Below are 25,908 nucleotides of genomic sequence, written 5' to 3'. Positions count from 1 at the left end.
AACACATGATTGGAAAAGTGTGCAAACGCACAAAGACAACACAAACAACGACAACAGCAACAACAACAGCAACAAAAACCACAACATTATTATGCAACAACAACTGCAACCACAACATCATCAACAACAATAACAACACAGCTCAGACATTGTTTCTTTATTTGGTATCGTCTTGTATATTTATATTTGTATGCAGTGGAAAGTCTAATAAAATAAAATTAAAAAACAAATAAAATAAGGAACCTGTCCTTGGCAAAATGTTGTCTGCTTAACGCCTCATCCTTTGCTTATTAGGTTCACCATACCACTGGCTCTGCTTGCAGCAACACGTATTTTGTACATTTTCGTTGGAATTGACTGCAGACCTCCATCTTTTAAGTTAATGCGAGGTCAAAGGTGATTATAAACAGGGATTAGTGTGGGCTCGAGGCAGTTATCTGGCGTAATTCACGAGCCTCATGGCGTCATCAGATGTCCAAGTTATTGGCACAGCCGTGAAGAACGTTCTCGATGGCTCACAGTTTAGAAATTCGCGGGATATTTGAATTAGCTCACAAGCAGTCCTTATAAAGGGGTCTTTTTGTAAGACGTCCTCAGATTGACATTAAACTCACACAGTTTGAAGACAATGATAGTTAAAATCTTCCATTAAAATATCACTTGCTAAGGTGCTGTAGTTTTTGAGAAGTTAGTTTTTAAAAAATGTCACGAGAATCATGTTCGTCTCAGTTTTAGCATAATTTTATAAAACATTATCAGGTATAGTATAGGTTTTCTCGGTCAATTGCGTCAAATGAGCAGTCAATTTAACCACCAAGCTTTTCTATTTCGCGAGAAATCGAGTGCTACTGAAAAGGGTCATTCGGTTTCGTTTTATGATTAGTAATGTTGCGTCATTCGATTTAACAAAATAATCCTTCAATTTAACAATTCATCAAAGCAGCATTAAAATTCGCAGACGCTTCTTAAGGCGTGTTTGTCACGAAAAAGAAGGACGATACGCTAAATTGAACAGAGTGCTAAAGGAATCTGAATTTGAAACTCAGTAACAACTGGAAAGGCAAAAAAGCTTGACTTCAAATGCATGAAAATGAAATTGGCTGCTCATTTGCCGAATTTGACCGAGAAAACCTATGATCTTACCATAACTGAAAAAAAAAACGTTTTACATACTAAAAATAATTGTCGTGGCCTTGTTTACTAATTTCAAAAGAGAAAAGAAAACAGCAGCAACCTCCAGTAAATAATAGGGAAGCCTTCTACTATCATTATCTTCTTATCCTATGAATTTAAAGTAAATTTGTGCATTATTGTGTTTTGTGTCCTACAAAAAGTACCCGATCACCTCTGATCATTGACGAGTCAAGACAGAAACACTTATTTGACTGTGTCTTGGCGGTATCTTTTGAGCCACATCAATGCGAGAAAGGCAAAGAAGCTAAGAAGATTAATTCCTCCCATGATGGTAAACGCCAAGGTGTAGCTACCGAGCGTGTCAAACACCAAACCTAATCGGGAATAATAAAAGACCTATTATAAGAAAGAAGGCAGTTGACACTATTGGTAATTACTCAAAATGAATATTATCATAAAACCTTACATGGTAACGAGTAATGGCGAGTTGTTGTGAGAAACGGCACCCTCTGAAGTAACGTAGTTTTCGAGAAAGAGGTAATTTTACACGAATTGAGTTCGAGACCTCATAATTAGATTTTCAGGTCTCAAATCACAACTTCGTCTGACAAGAGTGCTTTTTCTTTCATTATTTTCTCGCTGCTTCGACAACCAATTGAGCTCAAACTTTCACATGTTTGTTATGTTGAGATACACCAAGTGAGAAGAGAAGACTGGTCTTTGACAAGTTGGTACCAATAGTGTCCAGTGTCTAGGGACACGTTGCCTTAGATTTAGGCGAGTTGGTTTATAGGGAAAACGTTTGTAACCGTTTGTTAAAAAAGCATGAGGATAATTAAGTTAAAACTACAGTTCAGATGAAGCAGTTTATGAGTTTAGCGTTTTAAAATGCTTACCTGGAAAGAACAGGAATGCGAATCTCACGACACCAGCTTTGAATCCGATCCAGCCCAGCGCACATCCCAACTGATCCACACCGATCGCCTCTTTCGTGACGACGTCACTCAGTATGAACATGAACGAATGAAAACATCCGAAAATGAATGCACCAACAGAAATAGCCCAGCTAGCAGTCAACCATGGATCAACAAAAAAGTATGTTGATGTAGTGATGATTGCAAACGACATCCATACGTTAGCACCGAGACCGATTTGTCCACAAACAGAGACGGTTTGACCCACAAGTAAACTCCCTAAGATCTTCCCAATACCGAAGATTAAAACAAAGTTAGCAGCTTCGCTTAGTGAGTATCCCTTGGAGATAGTGACGTAGGGTACAAAGTAGATCACCCACGCAGCGAACGTGAGCCACGTCATAACCGTGACGAACGTGACAAGCCAGTAACGGGCAGAAGTGAACAAATCTAGTTGAAGACTCGCGGTGATAAATTTACGAATTGTTGTGCAAGTCGACGACCGACTCTGTCGACTTGATCCGTCTTCTTGATCGTCGATGGCTGAATGGTCGCCATCTTTGTCGACCGAATGGTAGCCTCCATTACCTGACGTAGTCTTATCTTGTGGTTTGATTAGAGCGCCACACACGGTGAGATTGAAGAATAATGCACCAAGGAGCATCATCGTCGCTTTCCAACCATAGAGGTCCAATAGGAATTGCGTGAGAGGGGCGAAGATAATGAACCCTATAGAAGTACCCAAGCCGGCTATGCCTAATGCCGTTGTGTGGTGCTTGTCAAAACATCGACCAATTAGATCTCGGGATAATATATTGACCAGTCCAAGTGTGGGTCCTACAATGAAAACAAAATTCGATGTAGTTCAACATTTATTTTTCCATTAAAGGCAGTGGACACTACTCAAAATAGTTATTAGATTAGATTAGATTAGATTACATTACACCTTACATGGTACGGGTAATGTAATGGGGAGAGGTTTAGAGTATACAAATATTGAGTGGCTTAGAGTGGAATAGGAGGAATATTATCGCAAGGTAAAATTTGGACTGTTCCATTTCACGAGAGGAAACCGAGTGAAATGGAACAGTCCAAATTTTACCGAGCGATAACATTCCTCCCAATTCACGAATTAAAGGCAGTGGACACTGTTATCTCCCACCGGTGATGTGTTTATAATATTGTTGTTTGTAATTTATACGTTTCTCTTACGTTTATCAGTTTATCCTTGTTTGCATAAAGTCAAAGTTCAGTGGCCACGGCCAATCGCCTGCGGGCATCTAAGGAATTTCGTTTAAGGTGTGGCAAGCCCCTATTTTTGTACACAGATACCTGGGTGCCTGTATTTCCAAGTCATTTCTGTTCCTGATTCCGTTGTGTTCTGTTCCAGTTTATTTTAGTTCTTCTCAGACATGTAATTTTCCGTATCCATCTCCCGTAAGTAGCCTTATTCTGTTTACAACTGTTATTTCTGGTATTTATTTCCCTTATGTATAAATATCTTTATTTTAACCTTCGAAGTCAAAACTTCCCTTATGTAAGCATTTTCCTGTTCGGCATATTCAGCAAGTTGACGTTTTCTCATTTTCCTTATAGTTATTTATCGCCGTTTGAGCCAACTCACTCGGTCCCCCTTTTATACGGCTTATAGTCTCTGGAGTTAATTTGACGTGTAATTCATTTTCTTGCTGCTTCATCCTGTATTTATTATATTGCTTGGAATTATTTCTTAAGTCCCCCGTTGTTTCCTGTATATTTATTGTTGGTTTATGTAACGTTTATATCAGAATACCTCAGAATGCCCCCGTTGTTTCCTGTATATTTATTGTTAGTTCATGTAATGTTTATACCAGAATACCAGTGAACGCCCCAGAATACCGCACTGCAGAACATTTACCATGTGCACGGACGTAGTTTCTGAGTTTCTCCCGGCAATGATGTAAGTTTATTAAATGTATTAGTTATTTCACCTTTGTAATTTAACGCTGGATTCGTCTTTGTAGTGTCTTATTATTCAAGTTTCACTCTAATATCAGCCCTCGGTCGTTGCTTGGTTTATTGCCGTATCTCGTTCTGCATTTAAAGTTGTTTTTGTTAGACTGGTATGGTTCACCTTTGTCTCCCTTCCCTTAATTGTTTAATAATGTGCATTTTTCGTGTTATTTAATATGCTATTAATGTATTTGTTATTTATAGTTTCACCTGTGTAATGTTATACACTGAGTGCAAATAAATGGGAAAGCTCATCTAAAGGTCTCCGCCGTCTCATTTGTACCGTGCATGTGACAGACACAATTGGTAATTACTCAAAATAATTATTAGCAGAAAACCTTTCTTGGTAATAAGTAATAATGGGGAGAGGTTGGTAGTATAAAACATTGTGAAAAACGGCTCCCTCTGAAGTGCCATAGTTTTCGAGAAAGAAGTAATATTTTCAACGAATTTGATTGCGAGACCTCAGATTTAGAACTTGAGGCCTCGAAATCAACCATCTAAACGCACACAACTTCGTGTGACAAGGGTGTTGTTTTTTTGCTTTCATTATTATCTCGTAAGTTCGATGACCGATTGAGCTCAAATTTTCACAGGTTTGTTATTTTATGCTTATGTTGAGATACACGAACTGTGAAGGCTAGTTTTTGACAGTTACCAATAGTGTCCACTGCCTTTAAAGCCACTCAATATTTGTTTTATATAACTGACATTATAGATCCTTGCGGCGCTGTACTGCTAAAAAACATTGGGAACAAGGATGATCCCTGTTGAATGAGAAATGCTATTCCCCACGGGCGAATATATAGGTTTTTTTGATCGCCGGTGCGGATGGGAGTAATAGTGCATGTAACGTGAAGTAAGTTCCGCCAATCAAATGACAAGGATCTGTATGTGAGTTATAAAACATTGTAAGAAACAGCTCCCTCTGCTGAAGTGACGTAGTTTTTTAGCAGTACAGCGCCGCTGCGCCGCTGCTAAAACACCTGTGCAAAAGGTTGTGATCCGATTTGTGCATTATTTTACGCCGCGCTATATTATTTTTGGTTGTAATTAATTTGTGTGATTTTTCATAATGTTATACTTTTAAAATACATCAAATGACAAGGATTTATATGTCAGTTATATAAAACAAATATTGAGTGGCTTTAATTCGTGGATTGGGAGGAATATTATCGCTGGGTAAAATGTGGACTGTTCCATTTCACTCGGCACAGTTTTACCTTGCGATAATATTACTCCCATTCCTAAGCCACTCAATATTTGTATGCTATTCCCCCCCATTTCATCTCGTCTAGTTGGCGTTTCTGCTTTCATATGTTGTACATCAATATAAGGTGCTAAATAATTGGGTCTCAGAATCTAACACTGCAATAACCTATATTTCTGAAAGTTTGTATAAACTCAGCGCCATGAGTACCTTGTTTGGTAAACATGCACTACACAAGACTTCGATAATATTATTTTGTTTATGTGGCGGTTCATATAAATTATTATCTATCGTGTGTGTAGTGCTTTTAGACTGCAATTAGATTTCTGCATGTGAATTGTGTATAGTGTATAAATTGTTACCCTTTTTACGAGCAAGGTCTGGGGGGCACATCTTTTTATATACTTTGCCTTTCCTGTTTTTTTTTTGTTTTTTTTATAATGTTTGTATTTTTTTTTTGAATAAATATTCAAAACTCACCCACAACTGCAAGAATGATGGCCATTGTTGACAATCTTGTTGCAAAAGCTGAACAGATAAATGCAGCACCAGTTACTGTACCACTGACCATAAAGACCGTCCGCACACCAAATGTATTCCCCAGTATTGGTGCAAATGGACCTGCGGGATGTTTCATCAGTATAAAACAGTCAAACAATTAACATCAAAGAACCTGCAGAAAACCTTAAAGGCACTGGACACTTTGGATTTGTGCAAGAACGATTATTGCTTGATATTGGATAGTGCTGCGCTCAGTTGTAACTCGCTAAAGCGCATGACTGGTTTGTGGGACAACACGAGTCCCCGGCGTTGTCTGGTGAGGATAATGCTCTCCAGACAACGACGGAGACTAAACAGTGGTATCCCACAAACCAGTCATTTTGTGGCATGGTTGGCTTGTGCGTAAAGCGCTCGCCTTTCACCAAGATGACCCCGGTTCGATTCCTGGTCGGGGCCATAGTGAGTTTGTGCGTTGGTTCTCTGCTGTGCCACGATGGTTTTTCAGACCATCCGGTTTCCTCTCTCGGGAAGAATCAAACACTTTCGATCTTGGCTGTGCTCCGTGGTCATAATGGGTTGTTGTGGCTGACAGCCAGAGGCGCCCTTGAATGCCAGCTTCTCGAACACGTATAGCCGCGTCCTTCGCAATTTAGCGCTTAGCTGCGAGTAAAGGATGATTAGTCCCCCAAATTATTGTGTGACATGTTTTTTCTTCTTTCATTATTATCTCGCAAATTCGACGACCGATTGAGCTCAAATTTTCACAGGTTTGTTATTTTATGCATATGTTGAGAACACCAACTGTGAAGACTAGTCTTTGACAATTACCAATAGAGTCCACTGTCTTTAAAAGGTTTCATCAGGCCTGAGGTCTTTTATTATTTGAGTGAGAAATTACCTCATTCTTGAAAACTACGTTGATTATTAGGGAGCCGTTTCTCGTCGGACTTTCAAGCTCCCCATATTACTCATTACCAATGAGTTTGTTTTTGTGCCAACAATTTTGTTTGGTAACTATCATTAGTGCCCACCAGTGCCTTTAAGCATTGTAGTGGTTAGTAGTGGATGTGTAACTGTTATTTTGAGTACTGATATCATACGGATATTTAATGACTTTTTGTGCAAAATGTAATACCCGGTCCGAGAGCGACGGTGGTACGGGTGAGCCTGCTGTCGATTTCACAAAACTCTTCCTAACTTAAGACTAATCTAAGGACTAGAGGACCAGTCCCAACCCTGCACTGTAGCATGCAGACCTTAAGATTTATCCTAAGTTAAGACGAGTTACTCGTCCTAACTCGAGATAAGACGAGTCCTAACTCTTTGTGAAATCGACGGCTGGAGCTTTAGAAAACGATAGCTCCATTGATGGGGGAACACACCCAAACCAGCTTGTATAAACGCCAGCAACCATGGGCCTCTTTTGTTTATGGTACCCTTACATTTGTGCAACAGCTCCCATTGGTTTTGTACACGTGTTCCAACTGTGGACCTTTTCCGAACAGTACATCAGTGACGTTTACACTTGATCCGGTGTGGCGGTTTCAGTCTTCCGCCGTGTTCAGTTTTCCGGGTGACGTAGTCGGACATATCATCACGTTGTTCGAACGGTTTTAGCTTTCCGGCGTGTTCAGTTTTCCGGGTGACCTGTCAGATACCGCCGCGAGTACCCTGGCGAGTACTGTATAGTTCTCTCAGCAGTGACCCCAAACTGTTTATATTACGATTCTTTTCTGTGTAGTCACATAATCTCTTGCCCCACTCTTTACATGTATTCATGGGTACAACTTTAGGCAGGTCACACTCTGCTTGCATATAAAACAACTCATACGATCCACGCGTTTGCCGCTATAGTTGTACTCGACTCGTGGACGCCGCCATGACAGCTACCGGAGGGTAACGGACGACTCAATACGGCACTAAAAATGGACTACTTTCGCTTGCTGTGCGCAGGCATCGCATGACGTAATGCTACCGTATTTGGTCATTCGGAAAACTGAACACAGCGGAAAGTTGAAACCGCCACACCGGCATGGTGAATCAGGTCTTATTAGGTTTAATCCCTGTCGCGTTTACACTTAAATCTGATCTGGCATTGATCCACCTTTATGGTTTTCCAAAGCTTATTACCACCGCGTCAAATCGAGAAACGAATTTTAAAATAAACAGAAGGAAATGAATCGAAGCGTGGTTCGGTCAGATTTGTTGCAGATCAATGCAATGGCGTCATAATGTGAGAGGACAAGGTACCGTTGAAATCATGTGGTCCTCTTTTTGTGAAAAAAAACTTTTTGTGAGGTGTTGCTGCATCGATTCACCTTCGACTCACCTGGGTGGAACAAACAAGTGTAAACACAGTGGAAGACTCTATTGTCAGCGTTGTTTGTACACGAAGTGCCAAGGGCGATAACGGTACTACAAAGCCATGCTTCGACCCCGCGGTATCAAGTACTGTTAATATGTGCCGTGCGGTGTAGTATCTATGCATTTCGTGAAGTCAGAGCGGGCCGCCGGTGCTTGCGTAAAGAGCCTTGGACGTAACGCAGAGATTTATATGATTATTATATGCAAGACTCTGGTTAACTAGAACTGAAGAAGAAGCGTGTTGCGAGCGGACTGGAGTATAGAGAGAGTGACGACGACTGAAGAATACACATGAAACAATTGACTGGGTCTAATCTTGGTTTATTAAGAAGTTGACTTACAGCAGTACAATAAGTTACAGAGGTGCTGGACCTAGCTAGTAGGTTGGAGAGGCGAGTCTCTTGTACAGAGAAAGTTGAAGGAGTAGTCGAGGCCCAGAGTGAAAGTTGGGCAGAGGTTATATAGGATTTTGGTGGTGGGGGAACTCTAAACTTAGAAATGATGTCACACAGAAATAATATAAGATTGGTGACATCATTACCTAGAAGTGGGATGATGTAATGGTCAACAGGGGGGGTAAGGGTGGGTGGTCAGGAATGTGAGGGGAGGGGGGCTAACACTGGACATGGGCTGACAGAGGATATGGGCCACCTGTTGAAGTGTAAACAACAATTTTGGGAATTGTACTCAAGAGATAAAATAGTGGGAATACATCCTTACACTAGTATTGTCCTCGTGTGAAAAAGGCTTTTCCTCTGTGATGTACAGTCACGTAGTGTTATGAAAATGTAAGGCCAGGGCTAGGTTACAGTTTCCCATAATTATAGTTATACAATTAAGAGCATGGATGGAGCTTTTTCAAAAAAAGTGAGCATTAACAAAAGAGAGACAATATAGGAGGGGTATGCTCGGTGTTTCAATTAGTTCGATCGAACATTATCTACACATCTGGATTCTCGACGCTCAAATTAATTAGCGCCGAACGAGAAGAGAATATCAGAATGAAGAAGTTTCAGTTTTAGATGTGCCAGGAAAACTCTAGAATTATACTCCAGGGGCAAACCCAAGCACGCAGTATAGGGACTGAAAACCCAATCCACAAAGTGCCCCTGTATTCGAACCGGATCCCAGGGGTGGAAGGCAAGACCATACAGTTTTATATAACTCAATGGGCAAGACACTAAGGCAAGACACAGTTTGCCCGTGATTGGGGTCAGCATCTCACCGGATACCGGGTCCTAAAGACAAACGCGGGCAAGGCCCGATACTTCACGGAGGAGGCAACGAAGGTGATTGCCTCCCTGTTCCCTCTGGTGGAAACTTACATTTCCTTATAGGGTGCCCTATACAAGTGCATGGAGAAAATGCTTTGGCTCCCCATGCCATTTCAGTTACGTCTTTAATATCCCTGGTGGTAACGCCACCACCTTGATGAGAACAACCTTCACGTGGACAATATTAAACGTAACTTTAATATACCGACAGACTTTGTGCTTTAAAATGGTCTTCTTTATCAAGTCGCCGTAATTGTTTGATGACCTCATTTGTTGTTAAGTGTCTTTTTTTTACAATTAAATGTGAATCTGTTAATAAGAACATTGTTGTTAACCATAGATATGATAGCGCATTAACATTCAAACATTTATTTGCCAGAACTCAATCTTTGCATCTGAGTGTTATCCACATATTTCCCAGGCTCTGGTCAGCTCTGCCAATCTAATTCCGCAATTGTGCCATTTTAACTTCTCTGCCATCCTTTTTAAAAGCTCTGAAGCATGAAGATAGTGTAGCTACAGCTCATATTTCTGAACTGGTCTTTTGCTTAACTCTTTTACAGTTTCATAACAACTATGCGCAATTCCACAATTTACTTTTAACCTAGACACTATTTTCAAGGAGTTAAATATTTATGTATATTTATTTATTTATTTGTTTGTTTATTTATTTGTTTACTTATTTGTGTATTTTTCTATTTATTAATTTATTTGTTTATTTACTCATAAAATTATTTATTTACATAATTATTATTTTTAATGGATTTTTTCTTTTCTCTTTATAGATTTGGTCACTTAAATTTAATTTGCATTCTACTTACATTATTTAAGTGTTTAGGAATTTTTCTGTTTTTGTTGTTAGTTTGTTTTTACACTGTGCAAGTTTCTCAAATTTTTTACTCCTAAAACTGGTTCTATCTCAAATAGTCCAGGCTTTATATTATTTTTGTTTCAGTTGCCAAATTTTGATGTACATAGACATATTTTATTTATAGTTAACTTTTCTATCTTTTTGTACATGAATTGCTTTATACATATTCTATTACTTGTTTTATTACTGGTATTTATACAACCAGATGTGGGGAGTCAGGTCTATGGACCACAGTAATTATTTTGCTTTTGTTTCTCCAAGCCCATCTGGAAGTATTTTTTGTATTGTCATGTATTGTTGAAATGGCTGAATAAATAATAATAATAATAATAATACACCAGCAGGGTTTGATAAGCAGGACTGTTTACTTCGACTTTAGCAAGGGAAAGGGCACCAAGGCATTTTCTCCTTGGTAAAGGGCACCCTTCAAGAACACGGAGGCAATGACCAGAGGGCATAGAGGCAATTGCCTTCGTTGCCTCTGTGAAGAATGCCCTCCTCTTGCCAATATGTTTAACGGTTCAATTTGTTTCTAAAATGTTCCCCTCAGATGGCTTATTTTATGTCTTATTATAGCTAAAGAGCTTGTCCCTTTGGAAAGTGGTTATTTTGGTTCGCTTTTGAGCAATCACTAGGCTGCAGCTGTTCTTTGTTTTTTTCTGTTTTTTATGTCTCTCATTGTTTTCTCAGTGTTTTTTAAACCCTACAATTTCTGTTATTGTTGCTGTGTGTTCTTGGGTTTTTTTTCTGAAACAAAAAAAAGGATCAGACCTTGGCCCAATTTCATGAAGCTGTTGTGCTTACTGTAGTAAAAAAAACGGGGGTGGAAGCATAAACGTATTTTTACCACGGATTTGTATTGTTGCGTCACTAGTGTTCTTTACCGCGGGTTAGCCAGCATTTACCCTTGCTTGCGGTAAGCAGCTTTAATGTGTTACACAAACTCTGCTAAGGGTAGTTGCGATAACGTAACCCTCCTCCCGACGGCCGTCGGGAGGAGGGTTACGTTATCGCAACTATGCTAAGGGATGCCCGTATAAACACAAAACGGCTACTTACATGTCATATAAAATGGGCCCCTGGAAATGCCCCACCTGCGTATAAGGGTCAGTCCCGGTTTGATGGCATCCCCTTTGGATTCCATTAAATATGTCATAATTCCACACCAATCTCATTGAATCCGATTGAGGCCCTTTGATATTTTGAACGGGATTCAATGGGATCCCATTGTGTTACTACGATTTAATGGCATTCATTATTGAGTTCAACGGGATCAGCTTCTGTGGAACCCATTGTCCCAAGTTCCACACAAATCCAATTGAATCCCATTGACTATGTCAAAAATTCCACACCACTATATATTCAAATTGTACCTGCTAGATCCACAGTGCCGTCTATTATAGCTATCATCCACCCAACCAGCCATGTTGAAGCGCGAAACTGCTCCTGTAAAGTCGGTAACATCACCGCTAGACTCTTCGTCATTGCAATCCAAGTCATCCAGTCTGCAAATGCCCCAAGTACGGCAATACATCCCACGTAACCACCTTCTTTAACTACATCAGTAAAATAACTTAACAACCGCCTACAAATTCCGCAACCCACCATTTTATTTTGTCTAACAATACACGTAGATGTCTTTAGGGGTGGACTAGCATCGAGCCTATGTTAAAAGAGCAGCCCAGTTTTTACTCGCACTATGTCTAGTAGTATAGTTCACTGCGCGCATTGGGTTCCAGTCCAGCACCTTCAGTTCCCGAAGTTTTGTTTCTGTTAGCCTTGATCAAGGCGCTACAGCCAGCCGCGATCTGCAAATCCCAGTCCCCATCACTGAATTCCGCCAGCGCACCCCCATACATAACACAGTGCGTATGTATACAGTGTATGTACACATAATATGTACACATACGTACTGTACATGTACATGTACCATCTGTATACGGTACACTTACGGTACAGGGGTACTTTCTAAGTAGCGCCTTGATGGTTTTGTAACTGCCAAAATTTAGGGCGGAGCTCATTATATGGTGGCCCTGAATGGACAATGCATATCGCAAACGTGTGCGCATACGTATGCAATGTCGTGAAACAATTCGCAAATATGTGCGCACACGAATGCAATGTCGTGAAACAATTCGCGAATATGTGCGCACACGTATGCAATGTCGTGAAACAATTCGCAAATATGTGCGCACACGTATGCAATGTCATGAAACAATTCGCGAATATGTGCGCACACGTATGCAATGTCGTGAAACAATTCGCGAATATGTGCGCACACGTCTGCGAATATTATTTGCGATGTCGTGAATTTTATTGCATACCATGTTGCATACCTTTGAATAAAATGTCTAATGATCTGGGGGGTTTCTTTCCAACAGTGAGATAAGCGGTAGTCATTGCAGCAGTAGTCTTTGTTGTGAGGCAAGCGAGGCGTGTGGTCGTCCTTGACCTGGTGCCAAGTTCCTGGGTATACACATGCTTTACAGAGGGAGCCTGCTGTAGCGCCACAGTACTCCCTAGATCGGTAACAAATTATCCACAACTATGACATCATCCTAATGGTACGCAACATGGTATGCAATAAAATTCACGACATTGCAAAACAAATCGCACTCGTGTGCGCACATATTCACGATTTGGTTCACGAAATTGCATACGTGTGCGCACATATTCACGATTTGGTCCACGAGATTGCATACGTGTGCGCACATATTCGCGATTTGTTTCACGACATTGCATACGTGTGCGCACATATTCGCGAATTGTTTCACGACATTGCATACGTGTGCGCACATATTCGCGAATTGTTTCACGATATTGTATACGTGTGCGCATATATTCGCGATTTGTTTCACGACATTGCATACGTGTGCGCACACGTTTGCGTTATGCGATGTCCCTTCGGGGCCACCATATCATTATGCTAATGTATACTAACAACCTGTTCTCGGTGGTTGTTGGTTGACCTATAAACTCTCGCTGCGATGTCAATCACAACGTTCTGCAAGCACTCGCACACATGTGCTCGTGGCTGTAGTTGTAATGGCGGCGGGCGAGGGAGAAATCCCTACTAGTAAAACAAAACTGTAAGTCGCTGGAAATCAGTGGTGTATAATTTGCAACACAACTAAAAAAAATCAACAAAATATAACAACCGCGGTTAATGCATCAATCATAGGTTGAGAAATGGAAGGAAGAAAATTAGACCATGTGAAATGTGTTTGAGAAAGGTTAAAAAAGTATGGTGTCATGGGTTTCCGGCAAGATGGCTACTTGGTAAGAATTCTTAGGTGTTGGGCATAATATGTACAGTACAACACACCCCATCCCATTGAAGCACAAACACAGACCAGATAAGATAAAGAAACCCAGCTGTTTATTTTGTCTTAATGTAGACATATATTATTTATTACGTTTCTCGCGGTAAATCAAAGTTGGGGATCGAGAATATGTGTTGTCGAAAACATACAAGATGGTAGAAGATGGCGTGTGGCTGAAATGGGCTGAACAACAACTACAAGTGAAGTTCAATCCCATAAACTAACTCTTGCCATACTAGTACTACACTACAACGTTACACTAATAGTACAGCAGCTTCCAATTCAGGGACAAATCTACCAGCTACGTTGTAATTATGATGCTAGTCCTCGTGTTATAATGAAATCAGTTATTATGTTATTTACAAATCTTTAAGAGTAGACCCCGACCCGAGAGGACGCTGTTCGTGACATCAATCGAGGCAGACTTTGCCTGTAATGCGTAGAGTAAACACAATTGCAAAGTTCATGTACGGACCAAGTCGTGAGTTTGTACGTTTCAATTTTTTTTTTTTTTTTTTCCAGGGAATGCCGACCAGGTGTATTGCTGCTGAATGCAGAAAAACACTTTTTGAAATGTACCAACTCACGACTTGGACGTACATGTACTTTGCACGTGTGTTTACTATACGCATTGCAGGCAAAGTCTGCCTCGATTGACGTCACAAAAGGGGTAGGCGAAGTCAGTCCCCAAACAACTTTATATATTTTTTAAACATATAAATCGTGACAAACGATTACTAAACAAATTGTTTTATTGTCCCTAAGCATATACTCTTATGTTTGAAAGAAAACAAATTATATTTCCAGGTGACTTTAGGGATCTGCCGAATTAACCATGGAGGGTGGACAAACCATGGAGGAATGCACGCATGACATACAAAGATGTTTTTCTCCCGCCATGATGCATCTACAACTATACCATATAGATATAGAAGAGTTTGCGGTAACACCATGTAATAAAAACCATATAGAGAAGAAAAGACCATGAGTCATACAATGAAAACCACTCATACAAGCCACCACCACAACCTTGTCAATAAGGAACTGCATTGTATTTGTCAACTGATATTCAAAGGCAAAAGGTCTTTTCAGAGCGAATAATGCGACTGCCTTGAGCAAGGCTACTTGTTGCGTAGTGCGTGTTACTGGTATTCAGCTGTTGTTTGCTCATCCTGAAAATCACGTTGACATTTAGTTAGTAATCCTCATATAAAATGCTAAAATTTCATGCTCAGCAAGTTTGAGTGCTACTTTGTAGAGCAGGGTATACATAACTTGTAAAGAAAGAACGGACTGAATTTTGTGACTGCAAGACAAACGGTGTTTGAAGCGGAAAACTAAGAAGTAACTATAAATGCTAAAGAGTACAAAAAAATAAAAAAATTGATTTCCTCTGAGGGAGTGTTGGCTCCGTAAAGACCCGGTGGGGTCTAGACGTTTCGAACCGTACACTCTGCTCGTATTCGGGAGAAGCTGCAAGCTGTTTTGTAAATTTGCATTGAGCATGCTGCAGTCTCGCGAGAGTATTGTGAGAGAATAAAATCAATTGTAATTCTTGACGGACTTTGTTCTGCTGTGTACTTTAAGACCCTGGACACTATTGGTAATTGTCAAAGACCAGTCTTCCAACTTAGGGTATCTCAACATATGCATAAAATAACAAACCTGTGAAAATTTGAGCTCAATTAGTCGTCGAAGTTGACAGTTAATAATGAAACAAAAAACACCCTTGTCAACGAAGTTGTGTGGTTTCAGATGCTTGATTTAGTGACCTCAAATTATAAATCTGAGGTTTAGAAATCAAATTCGTGGACAGTTACTTCTTTCTCGAAAACTACATCACTTCAGAGGGAGCCGTTCCTCACAATGTCTTATACTATCAACAGTTCTCCATTACTCGTTATCAAGTAAGGTTTTTTACCAATAATTATTTTCAGTAATTACCAATGGTGTCCACTACCTTTAAAAAAAAACTCGGCGCTTTGTCACTTTATAATGATGACACATTTGTAACATCAGACAATTCTTGATTAACAAGTTGTGGGCAACAATTAAATTTGCACATTTTACTTCCTGTTTGGCCCGATACGTACGGTTACGTTCGGTTCATGATGAGATTTTACGTGACACTTTTACGTAAATGTCACATTTCATGCACTTCAAAATATCCTACTTTTTAAATATCTTTTTTATTTGGAACACCTTATGGCATCATATTATTGTTTACTAAGTTGAGTAATATTCCTCAAAATGGTACGACTTGCCCTGAGAAAACAATGTTTGAATTTTGCTTTCACACCCAGATGTCTCAAGGAGCTGTTGGTTTCTTCAAGGCATTTGGAGCTATGATAGCAAATTTAAGAAACATTTGTATGCATTTACACAGCCACCAGTTACATTTTACAAGATGCTGTGGCAGCACAAACTGCAGCCGCCCATTCAACACAAACTTGTTCTCCTAACGATCCCCATCAACAAGAAAATGGTATACAAGATCTTTCCACACAAGAGGGCGCTATACACGTTTTAAGTTGTTTGCAGTTTTCTGCTACTTGATCCTGTAGGGAAAGACCCAATAAATGAATGTTTGTGGGACACAATGACTGTGTTGTGTGTGGACCAAATTTAATATACAGTGTGATTTAAGAGCAATGTACAAAGTAATAGTATTTGTGTGTATGTCAGGATCGCCTTACATTTACAGGTGTTTTAAAAAATATTAAAATCGTCAACAAAGAATAAAAACACTTGATCACACTGCTGCAGGATCTAAATTAAAGCAGTCTTTCATTCGATATATTTTTTAAGATTAGGTTATAAGATCAAATGATAACAAACTTCATATGGAGTTAATGATATGAACAATTTTCAGATGAGGAATAAGGACAGCCTTCGATTTCACCGAGCTCTTCCTGACTTAGGATTTATCTTAGGAGTTAGGATGCGTTAAGTTCCATAACCATAGACGTTGGGACACATTAAACCCATCCTTAGTATGGGTCGAGAAAATCGGCCTAAACTCCTGATAGGATCAATCATAGCGTTTTGAGAGATCGCCTGCCGTTTTTTTTTTTAAATCTAGATGAACCAAGGGTATTTTCAGCAGATGGCCTTAACCCCTAAAAATCTGGAGCGGCACTCATAGGTACCCATGTGAGTAGGTATACACATTCAAACCTGAGATCTCTAACACGAGAGGACAATAGAGTCCACAGTTCTGGAAAGGTCCACAAATGGACTACGTGTGCAAAACCAAAAGGAGTATAACGAGAGAGGGACAATAGGCGGTCTACAGTTTCAGGCGTATACAAGCTTGTGTGTGGCTTCATTTAAATATAAAAGTCATTATCTGTAGAAGGTTGTTTCTCTATTCCTCCTCCACATCCTCCTCCTCCTCCTCCCCACTCTCTGCCTCTTCCTGCTCCCCATCACTTCCATCCTCCTGTGTTGTTCTATAACTTGTTGCCTCTGTGATCTCAGAAGTTTTGAAATCTTCAAATGTGCCATTGTTGGACCACATGCCCAGGAGGTCAATCTTGAAATCAACCATGGTGTTGCCTAGCAGTTTCTGCAAAATGATGACATTGCATAAGTAACTACAGGTAACAAAATGTAATATTTTCAAACATTGCAACACATTTATAGCTTTCTCCCTCAACAGTGGCCTGCTGGCCAAACACAAGTTAAAACGCCCAAGGTCAATCTTAAAATCAACCACACTATTTCCCAGCAGTTTCTGCAACAGGATAACATTGCCTGAGTAACTTCAAGCAATAGAATGTACAAGTCTAACATTTTTTGAGTCGCGCCGAACCAAATTATTGAATGAAGTGCATGAAAAGTTTGACGTCTGCAATAGTTAGGAGCGACTGGACGTGCTAGAAGTCGAAAGATTGACTGAAGCGCCTTGGTTTCAGATGTCGATCTTGTCATAAGCTGAACATAATGTAAATGTTACATGTATGTGAAGTTTTCCTATATGAAACCAAAAAGTATTTGGGTTGACCAAGAGTCGCTCCTCATCAATTTGGTTGGGCGCGACTCTGGAGCGCCTATTTTAACAGGGTGTAATATGACATATAAACTAGTGAAAAACCTTACAAACCAGTGAATAGGCAAGCTAAGTGGTCCTGCTGGAGAGTCACTGAAAGGCCACAAAATGTCATGACTGGGATTTGAACCCCCACACCCCAAGGCTTTTGCCTCCAGAACTTAAGCCTAGTGCACTAGACCACTGGTCACAAAAATAATCCCCTGTACTGATTTTAAAGGCTGTGGACACTAATGGTAATTGTCAAAGACCAGTCTTCTCACTTGGTGTATCTCAACATATGCATAAAATAACAAACCTGTGAAAATTTGAGCTCAATCGGTCGTCGAAGTTGCGAGATAATAATGAAAGAAAAAACAACCTCGTCGCACGAAGTTGTGTGCGTTTAGATGGTTGATTTCGTGACCTTAAATTATAAACTTGAGGTCTTCAAATCAAATTCAACGAAAATTACTTCTTTCTCGAAACTATGTCACTTCAGAGGGAGCCGTTTCTCACAATGTTTTATACCATCAACCTCTCCCCATTACTTGTCACCAAGTAAGGTTTTACGCTAAAATTATTTTGAGTAGTTACCAATAGTGTCCACTGCCTTTAAACCTCCAATACTATAAACAATACACAAAATTGTACACACTGCACAACACAGTCTTGTATGAAGGGCCAAAAGATCAACACAAGCTGGCCACACACAACTTTACATTTCTTGACTCAATCACCCCTAAAAATTAAAATATTTCTAGAATAAAATGAGGATTTGATACAAAGCAATTCACAGAAAGCTCTACTAAGCTCTGTGCAAGTTTAATATCTTACCAGTATTCTAGCCTGTTCAGGTGTCAATGACTCTCCTTCTTTACATACTGTGTGTTCACCAACTAGCGTTATTACACCTGTAGAGCAAACATCAATCCAATTCAATTCAATTCACTTTATTTCCAGTCCATTAAAGGGTCTACATACTTTTTCCTAACACAGAACACACTGTCCACAGATTTACATTAAACTTACACAGTTTGCAGATTATGATAGTAGAAAGCTTCCCTTTAAATTTTACCTACTGAGGTGCTGTAGTTTTTGAGAAATGAGTAAAACAAAAATTTGCGTCTCAGTTTTAGCATGTAAAAACGTATTAACCAGTTATGCTATGGTTTTGGTATAATATCATAACTGGTTAATGGGATTTTACATGCTAAAATAATGTTCGTCTTCCTGAGACGAACATTATTTTGTGACTTGTTTTACTCATTTCTCAAAAACTACACAACCTCAGTTAGTAATAAAACTACACAAATTCAGTTAGTAATATAGGGAAGCTTTTCACTATCATTATCTTCAACCCTGTAAGTTTAAAGTAAATCTGTGGACATTTTGAAAAAGTACCTGAATTCTTGAAGGTTAATATATATACACAAGGTAGTGAATAACCTATTTTATAAATATGTATACATAGTTTTATCTGTTTTACATGATACCTGTAAATTGCGGTTATGGCTTAATGTCCTAACCAAAGCACAAAGCAAGTATGGTAAAGTATCTTGCTCAAAGTACCAAGATCGAAACTTGAACCAATACTCTGCTGATCAGAAACACCAGAGCTCCAGTCTGGTGCTCTTAAAAGGTGTCGATACCTTTTGTGAATCCCGTTTTTGGCTATAACCTGAATCCTGACTCACTGTGAGTGAACATGTGTGTGATATAATCTACTTATAGAAGTTTCAGCTTCATTAGTCATCAGGTTTTTTTGAACAAAAAGTGGAAATCACAGAGCAATGTTTTCAGGAGAGTCGCAGAAAATCCATTGTATGTACTTGCTAAAATAAGGTTCATTAAACTGTTTTACTCATTTCTCAAAAACTACAACACCTCAGCAAGTAATATTTAAGGGAATTCTTCTGACATCTTTGACCTTAAACCTCAACGTTAAATGTAAATCTGAGAACGTTTGTGATTTTTATGGTACAAAAAATACCCAAACCCTTTAACCGTTCACCGACACTGACCTTTCTTTAGTGAAGTTGGAAGTCCGAGCTGTCTGAGATGAGGTTCCATAGAGTGAGAGAACTGACTGAGTGGTCCCTCATCAAGAACCACGGTAGACTTGGCTAGGTTTCCTGATCTTGCAAAATCGGGCTCTACAAACGTCTCAAACCATCTATGGAAATAAATAAAATTCAATTCAATTTAACCAATATTATTATTTCCACATTGGTGAAAAAAAGAGAATAATTTAATATGATTTTGTTTTTTTTTCTTCCAAAAAGGAACATGCCCCATCACCCTCAGGAAGGGTTACAACAATACTTAAAATATAATACAAACTGCAGTTCACATCATGACAAATTAAATACAACCTAACCAAATAAATACTATAGCTATTTAAGTCAAAGACAGTCAAGAACTGGCCAAGAAAAAAATATGAAAATGAAAAGAACATATGTAAAGGATACGGAGCAAACCAATATTGGGGCATTTACAGAAGCCAGAACAGGTTTGTTATTTTGTGCATGTTGAGATACACCAAGTAAGAAGACTGGTCTATGACAATTACCGAAAGGTGTCTAGCGTCTTTAAGACAGTCTCTAGGGCTGCATTGTGATTTCAACTTACTCATTAACTGCCTCTTTGGATTCGTTGGTGAATAGCAATCCCACATTGCCTTGCAGTCTTCTACTGAGCATGTGCAAACCGTCTCTGTATTCACTTTCTCTTTCTTTACCGAGGGCCATGGCGATCACTTTGTTCTTACCAAAGAAGAACCTGTAAAGCAAGTGGAAATATGCTTTTAAAATTACAACTGCATGAGTAAACAACAAGGCAAACACCTTGCCTAATGCTTCACGGAGCATAATTTGAACTGGGATCCTAGAGGTAAAGAAAGATACCACTTAGAGACCTTTATCACGGTGTGGCCATCTTGATTTTACTCCATTCCAACTCATAGTTGCCAAACTGAGGCTGGACGAAACAATAGTCTAGTGCCATGTTTGCGCAATGAATGTTAGCAATCTCCATTACTGTTGGAAACAGGGAACATGACCAAGATTGTGTCGGCGTGATAAAGGTCTATGCCAACCTGACCACCACCCTAACACATTATTCACATGACCTTGGCCTTAAGTCGAACCAGGGCCACATTGGTGAGAGGCGAGCGCTTACGTACTCATCCACCAATTGCTAAATTTCTGTTTACTACCTGTGCGTATAATTACCTGCTGTGTTTCCACATGTTTCTGACGTCTTTTATTTTACTGTTGCGCATGTTTTCAACAGAAAAGAGGAAGATTCTAGCGTACTTGTCTACACATCCTCGAACCTGTAGGAAAAAATATAAACACAATGTAATTTGTTTAAACTGTTTTGTAAAAGACTCTGGACACTATTGGTAATTGTCAAAGACAAGTCTTCTCACTTGGTGTATCTCAACCTATGAAGACAAAAAAATTACAAACCTGTGAAAATTTGAGCTCGATTAGTCATCGAAGTTGTGAGATAATGACAGAAAAACACCCTTGTCACACGAAGTCATGTGCTTTCAGATGCTTGATTTCGAGACCTCAAATTCTAAACTTGCGGTCTCGAAATCAAATTTGTAGAAATTTACTTCTTTCTCGAAAACTATGTCACTTCAGAGGGAGCTGTTTCTCACAATGTTTTAAATTATCAACCTCTCCCCAATACTTATTACCAAATGAGGTTTTATGCCGATAATTATTTTGAGTAATTACCAATAGTGTCCACTGCCTTTAAAACTATTTGGGCTGTAAACCACATTCAACTGCCACCAGGGGCACGTGACCACCTACTCCTGGTGCTGCAAAGGGGTTACCCCTTCACAGTACATAAGGACATGTAGGCACGAGTATCATCCACTAGGAGCCTGGCTTGTAGAGCAGAATGCCTTTCCTGCTTACAGCCTTAATGAAAAAAGGCCCTGATGTTTCTTAAATGGAAAAAGAAGGCCACTACTGTACCTCTTCAATCAACTTCTGCTTCAGTTCCAGACCTTTCTTCCGCGTGTTTGTCAACGACACTGTGTGTAAAGAGCAAGCAATAATTAAAGTAAACTCATGGATTTCAAGTTTCCAGCAGATCAGCTCTTTATTCCTGAAAATGACAAGTCTGCATAAACAAATGAAAATCTGTTTATCCGTTTGTTCACAACCAGACCAGACAACTCACCGACTGACAGTTATTGGGGGTTTTATTTTTTCAATCTTTATAAATTTGTTTATCACTCACTGTAACTTCTTGTTCTCCTTTTTTTTTTTTCTTTTTTTTTTTTTTTTTTAACTCCCACAGTATTCCCATGTGTGGCTTATCTAATTTCCAAACTAGTTGTAATGTTTTTATTCCCTAACTTGGGGTGACAGTCAAACAAAAAACATTTGAAATGGAGGTATTTTTGTATGTTCCATGTTTCTATGACTAGAGCGGGATTTGAACCACGACCACCGGTGCATACTTTACTAGAGGCAAGTTTACACATGATATTGAAATGAACGCATTCACTCTCTCGGACCACGACCATCCGCCATATTATTATGCCAGATTAAAATGTTCAATCCAACACCAAATAATGAATTTTCGAGTCCAATACTCACCATCAATAAATTATAAATATGCTAAATTTAAGACCAGCCGTGTTTATTTATTATAATATATGGATAGCTAGCGGATAACTAGCCCACCTTGAGCTGTTAATGGCTCCGCTTTTAACATCGGTCTCATCACTGTCACCATTACAGCCCACCTTCGATACATGTCTTAAACGCTAAGTTTTCAAAGGTCGCAAAATGCGAGGTAGTTTGATTGCAAATTTCTCCCACTTAAAAAAGTCCAATACTACTCCAACATACCTCATTTTATTCCTGACATTTGTGGAATTACTATGACACATAACAGGGCTTACTAAATGATGACTTTGTCCAGATGTGATGATTTGAAAATTGGTCAAAAAAAAACGTGTACACAAATTACATTTACTGTGACATACTCTTGGGCGCCGCCATGTTTTAATGATTCTCTTAGATAACAATTTCTTCAAACTAACAATGAAATTTAAAAATACAAAGAATACAATACATTTTTATCCAAAATTTATTAATATAATAGAAATTGAAAGTTCCCTTCACCATTATTTTATGATGTTTCTCCTCCATGATGGTAACACCATGGTCATGGAGCTAACGGTCACTCACACACACACACACACACACACTGTCATCTATTCACCAGTTTACAACATTACAATTTACATTTTCAACATTTGGCTGGTCGTCATGCTGATTGCTGGTTGAGAAACAAATGAGACTGAGAGTTAAGTTGTGAGTTTGCGACCGTCGTCATGACCAGCCGGTTGCACTGCACTGGCATTGGCAGTGTGTAACTGACTTCCATTACATGATTAAACTTACCTTTTCTGTCTCTTTTTGACTTCGGCATTTCTGAATCCTATTCTATAATGCGATTTAGAAACAAAATTTATTAGAAACAACACAGCCACAGCACATGGAATGTAAATACAGAACGAAAAAGATCAGCATCAGAATCACACTACAAATTTTACACGTGTTTCGCAATAGTAATACAGTGTGTCAACGGCGTGGGAAAAGACGTCTGGGGATCAAACCATCTGCAGGTGCCCGACTGGCAGGGATTATCGACTCCGCATGAGTTGATCTGGATACAATTCATTTGGAATCGATTCCACACAGTAACTCGGTGGCCACGGCCGTCGCCTCATGCAATACTATCCGGAAGACATTATTGCATATGCAATAATGTCCGCCATACGGTTTTGCACATGCAATCGTGTCCGCCCGGACGCTGCTGCATAATGTAATTGCGGACACATTTGCATATGCAGTTGTGTCCGCCCCGTGCAAAACAGTCCTTGCAGTAAATATTAAAGGAACACGTTGACTTGGTCGGTCGAGTTGGTCTTTAAAAAGCGTAGTGGAACCGTTTTTTGTCAAATGCATATGGTTGGATAGATGTTTTAAAAGTAGAATACAATGACCCACACAAAATTAAATTTGCCTCGAAATTGCGTGGTTTTCCTTTTACTTTGCGAACTAACACGGTCGGCCATTATGGGAGTAAAAAAAAATGCTCCCCATAAAATAATGGCCGACCGTGTTAGTCGACGAGCTAAAAGACAACCATTCAATTTCGAGGCATGTCATTGTATTCTACTTTTAAAACATCTCTCCAACCATAAGCATTTTATAACAAACGGTTACAAATGCTTTTAAAAGACCAACTCGACCGATCCAAGGCAACTGTAGGCCCCAATTCACCCCCTTATTATTAAAAAGAAACCTTCTCGCTACTCCTGTTGTTCACGTTTCAATTTCAAAAGAACACCAAATTAGTTCTGCCGCCCCCCCCCACACCCTGATTACCCCCCCCCCTCTATAACTGACTTTGAATTTTATTAAAGTCACCTGAAAATATAACCAAAAAAATCTTCAAACATTAGAATATAATTTTTTGAATAATAAGTTGTTTTTAACGATTTATAATGTTTTAAAAATTTAATGAAGTTGGGTGGGGTGACTCCGCCTACCCCTTTTGTGACGTCAATCGAGGCAGACTTTGCCTCGATCGAACATCGAACACACGTGACGTACGTGCAAGTACATTCGTCCTCGTCGTGAGCTGTACGTTTCAAAAAGGGGTTTTCTTGCATTTTTCCGGCAATGTCGACTTTAGCAAAACAACTAAAGACATGGGGTCAGTTTGAAAAGTGGTCCGGTCCGACGTCTTTTCCAGCACTATGCAGCAAACACTTCGAGCCGTCGTGCTTTGAGAATCCGGAATACACTACACATTGACATGAAGAGAAAAGTCTTTTCTAAAACATGACGCCATCCCAACAATTTTGTTTAGCTAGTGGTGAAGTCGAAGAAGGTACCTGAAAGACGTAACGAACCTATAGGCGCAATTGCCTAACGTGAAAAAAACGTATTGTTTCAACTTTGACAACTTTGAGGGAATTTTGAGGAATCCTCCTCCTTCAGCAAATGTTAATTTCCAATTATGGCGGACAGAATTCCCCGTGAGACATCGGATTTGGCTTAAAATGTTTCAAAAGAGGGCGCTATCATAAGTAGTTTGTTCACAGTTCGCCATGGGGACAGAATCTCCGGGGGATACGGAATCCTGCTCTGCCAGGTTAGAAAAATTAAGGGGAGGATAATGATGGTCATGGTAACTGGAATCAAAGACAAGTCCCCAATGCATGCTTAAACTAACAACCTTGTGAGGCTCAAAGATGCAAGAAAATATGAAAACAAAGCAACCCCTGCATTTGGTGTGCTTTCAGAAGGGGAGATGCCTGGGGCCGGAGTCAGGATTCATGCCTGAATTGAAACATTAATTATGAAACATTAATTATAAAAACGGGGTGGGGGGGGCAGGGAAGCGTGTCCGCCGGAGATTCGGACCCCCCCCCCAAAAAAAAAAAAAAAAAAAAAAAAAAATCGGGAACATGGGGTGGAGAGTATGATGATTCGATCAAAAGAGGGCACTATCAGAAGAAGTATTTACAAAGTTTTATCAAGGGTCCGGGGGGGGGGGGGGCAGAATCTCTTGCAACAGGGTTGGGCACTGTAAGTTCCCGACTGGGTTTTTAGTATAATCAACAGCTCTCCCAGGTGAACTCATTTTTGTATGGCCATTAATAATTTTTGGAGTATACTGCCTATGAGCCCGTGTCCCAGGGAATTTTCAGGAGAGATGTTGGTACACAGTTTGCCATGGGGGACCGGATCTCCGAGGGACAGAGTCTCTTGCCACACCGGGATGGGTGGAACTAACGTTATTATGAAACACACATGCTGTGCTGAAAGTGTAAAAAGTGATGCAAGACGCCCCAAGACCCAAACAGCGCCCTCACAGAGAGCTCATCTGAAGACCATTGTCTTATAATCAGATTAAGAGTGCATGCACAGTTCCATTGTTTTACACCAGGGATGCCGGCTCCTGCATAAAATTCAGATGTGTATGCTGAGGGCACGTGCACGTTTTTAAAGGGCGTTATTAGCGGCCTCATAAATTAGTGAGGGCGCTGCTTGAGCGTGTGACGTCATGCAAGGGTCTGTCTTTTGGTCTACCCGACACACGGGTCTATTTTCGCCGTATAGCAAGTAGTTTGTTAAAGTTTGGAAAGATAGTGATGTTTTATTAATTGCTTTTAAATAAACAACAATTAACATTTCGAGGTGGGGGGGGGGGGCGGCTGAAAAAAAGAGATACACAGAAAGAAAA

At 39.7% G+C, this 25,908-nt stretch overlaps 2 protein-coding genes across 2 annotated transcripts; both read right to left on the bottom strand.

Annotated features, from left to right (window-relative positions):
* Positions 1 to 16: 16 nt before the first annotated feature.
* LOC139950119 (monocarboxylate transporter 12-like) lies at positions 17 to 11,989 on the bottom strand. Its single transcript, XM_071948744.1, has 4 exons — positions 11,634 to 11,989; positions 5,731 to 5,871; positions 2,031 to 2,885; positions 17 to 1,508 (listed from the first exon to the last, which is right to left on the bottom strand). The coding sequence occupies exons 1-4, from the start codon at positions 11,866 to 11,868 to the stop codon at positions 1,378 to 1,380; spliced, it is 1,362 nt and encodes a 453-aa protein (XP_071804845.1). The 5' UTR covers positions 11,869 to 11,989; the 3' UTR covers positions 17 to 1,377.
* Positions 11,990 to 13,638: 1,649 nt separating this feature from the next.
* LOC139949923 (mRNA turnover protein 4 homolog) lies at positions 13,639 to 23,208 on the bottom strand. Its single transcript, XM_071948499.1, has 7 exons — positions 23,052 to 23,208; positions 21,609 to 21,667; positions 20,847 to 20,950; positions 20,245 to 20,394; positions 19,638 to 19,789; positions 18,451 to 18,527; positions 13,639 to 17,151 (listed from the first exon to the last, which is right to left on the bottom strand). The coding sequence occupies exons 1-7, from the start codon at positions 23,077 to 23,079 to the stop codon at positions 16,951 to 16,953; spliced, it is 771 nt and encodes a 256-aa protein (XP_071804600.1). The 5' UTR covers positions 23,080 to 23,208; the 3' UTR covers positions 13,639 to 16,950.
* Between the last annotated feature and the right edge of the window lie 2,700 nt (positions 23,209 to 25,908).

The sequence above is a fragment of the Asterias amurensis genome, chromosome 17, assembly GCF_032118995.1.
Source record: "Asterias amurensis chromosome 17, ASM3211899v1".
Taxonomy (NCBI): domain Eukaryota; kingdom Metazoa; phylum Echinodermata; class Asteroidea; order Forcipulatida; family Asteriidae; genus Asterias; species Asterias amurensis.
Note: the sequence above shows the minus strand (reverse complement) of the source record. Positions and strands in the feature narration are given on the sequence as shown.

Excerpts from the sequence above, each read along its gene's own strand:
- LOC139950119 (XM_071948744.1), bottom strand. The coding sequence starts at position 11,868 with ATGGTGGGTTGCGGAATTTGTAGGCGGTTGTTAAGTTATTTTACTGAT. Across the intron at positions 2,886-5,730 it reads CATCATTCTTGCAGTTGTGG|GACCCACACTTGGACTGGTC; the intron begins GTGAGTTTTGAA and ends TTTTCATTGTAG. Across the intron at positions 1,509-2,030 it reads CGCATTCCTGTTCTTTCCAG|GTTTGGTGTTTGACACGCTC; the intron begins GTAAGCATTTTA and ends ATTCCCGATTAG.
- LOC139949923 (XM_071948499.1), bottom strand. The coding sequence starts at position 23,079 with ATGCCGAAGTCAAAAAGAGACAGAAAAG. Across the intron at positions 20,951-21,608 it reads AGCAGAAGTTGATTGAAGAG|GTTCGAGGATGTGTAGACAA; the intron begins GTACAGTAGTGG and ends TTTTTCCTACAG. Across the intron at positions 20,395-20,846 it reads AACATGTGGAAACACAGCAG|GTTCTTCTTTGGTAAGAACA; the intron begins GTAATTATACGC and ends CTTGCTTTACAG.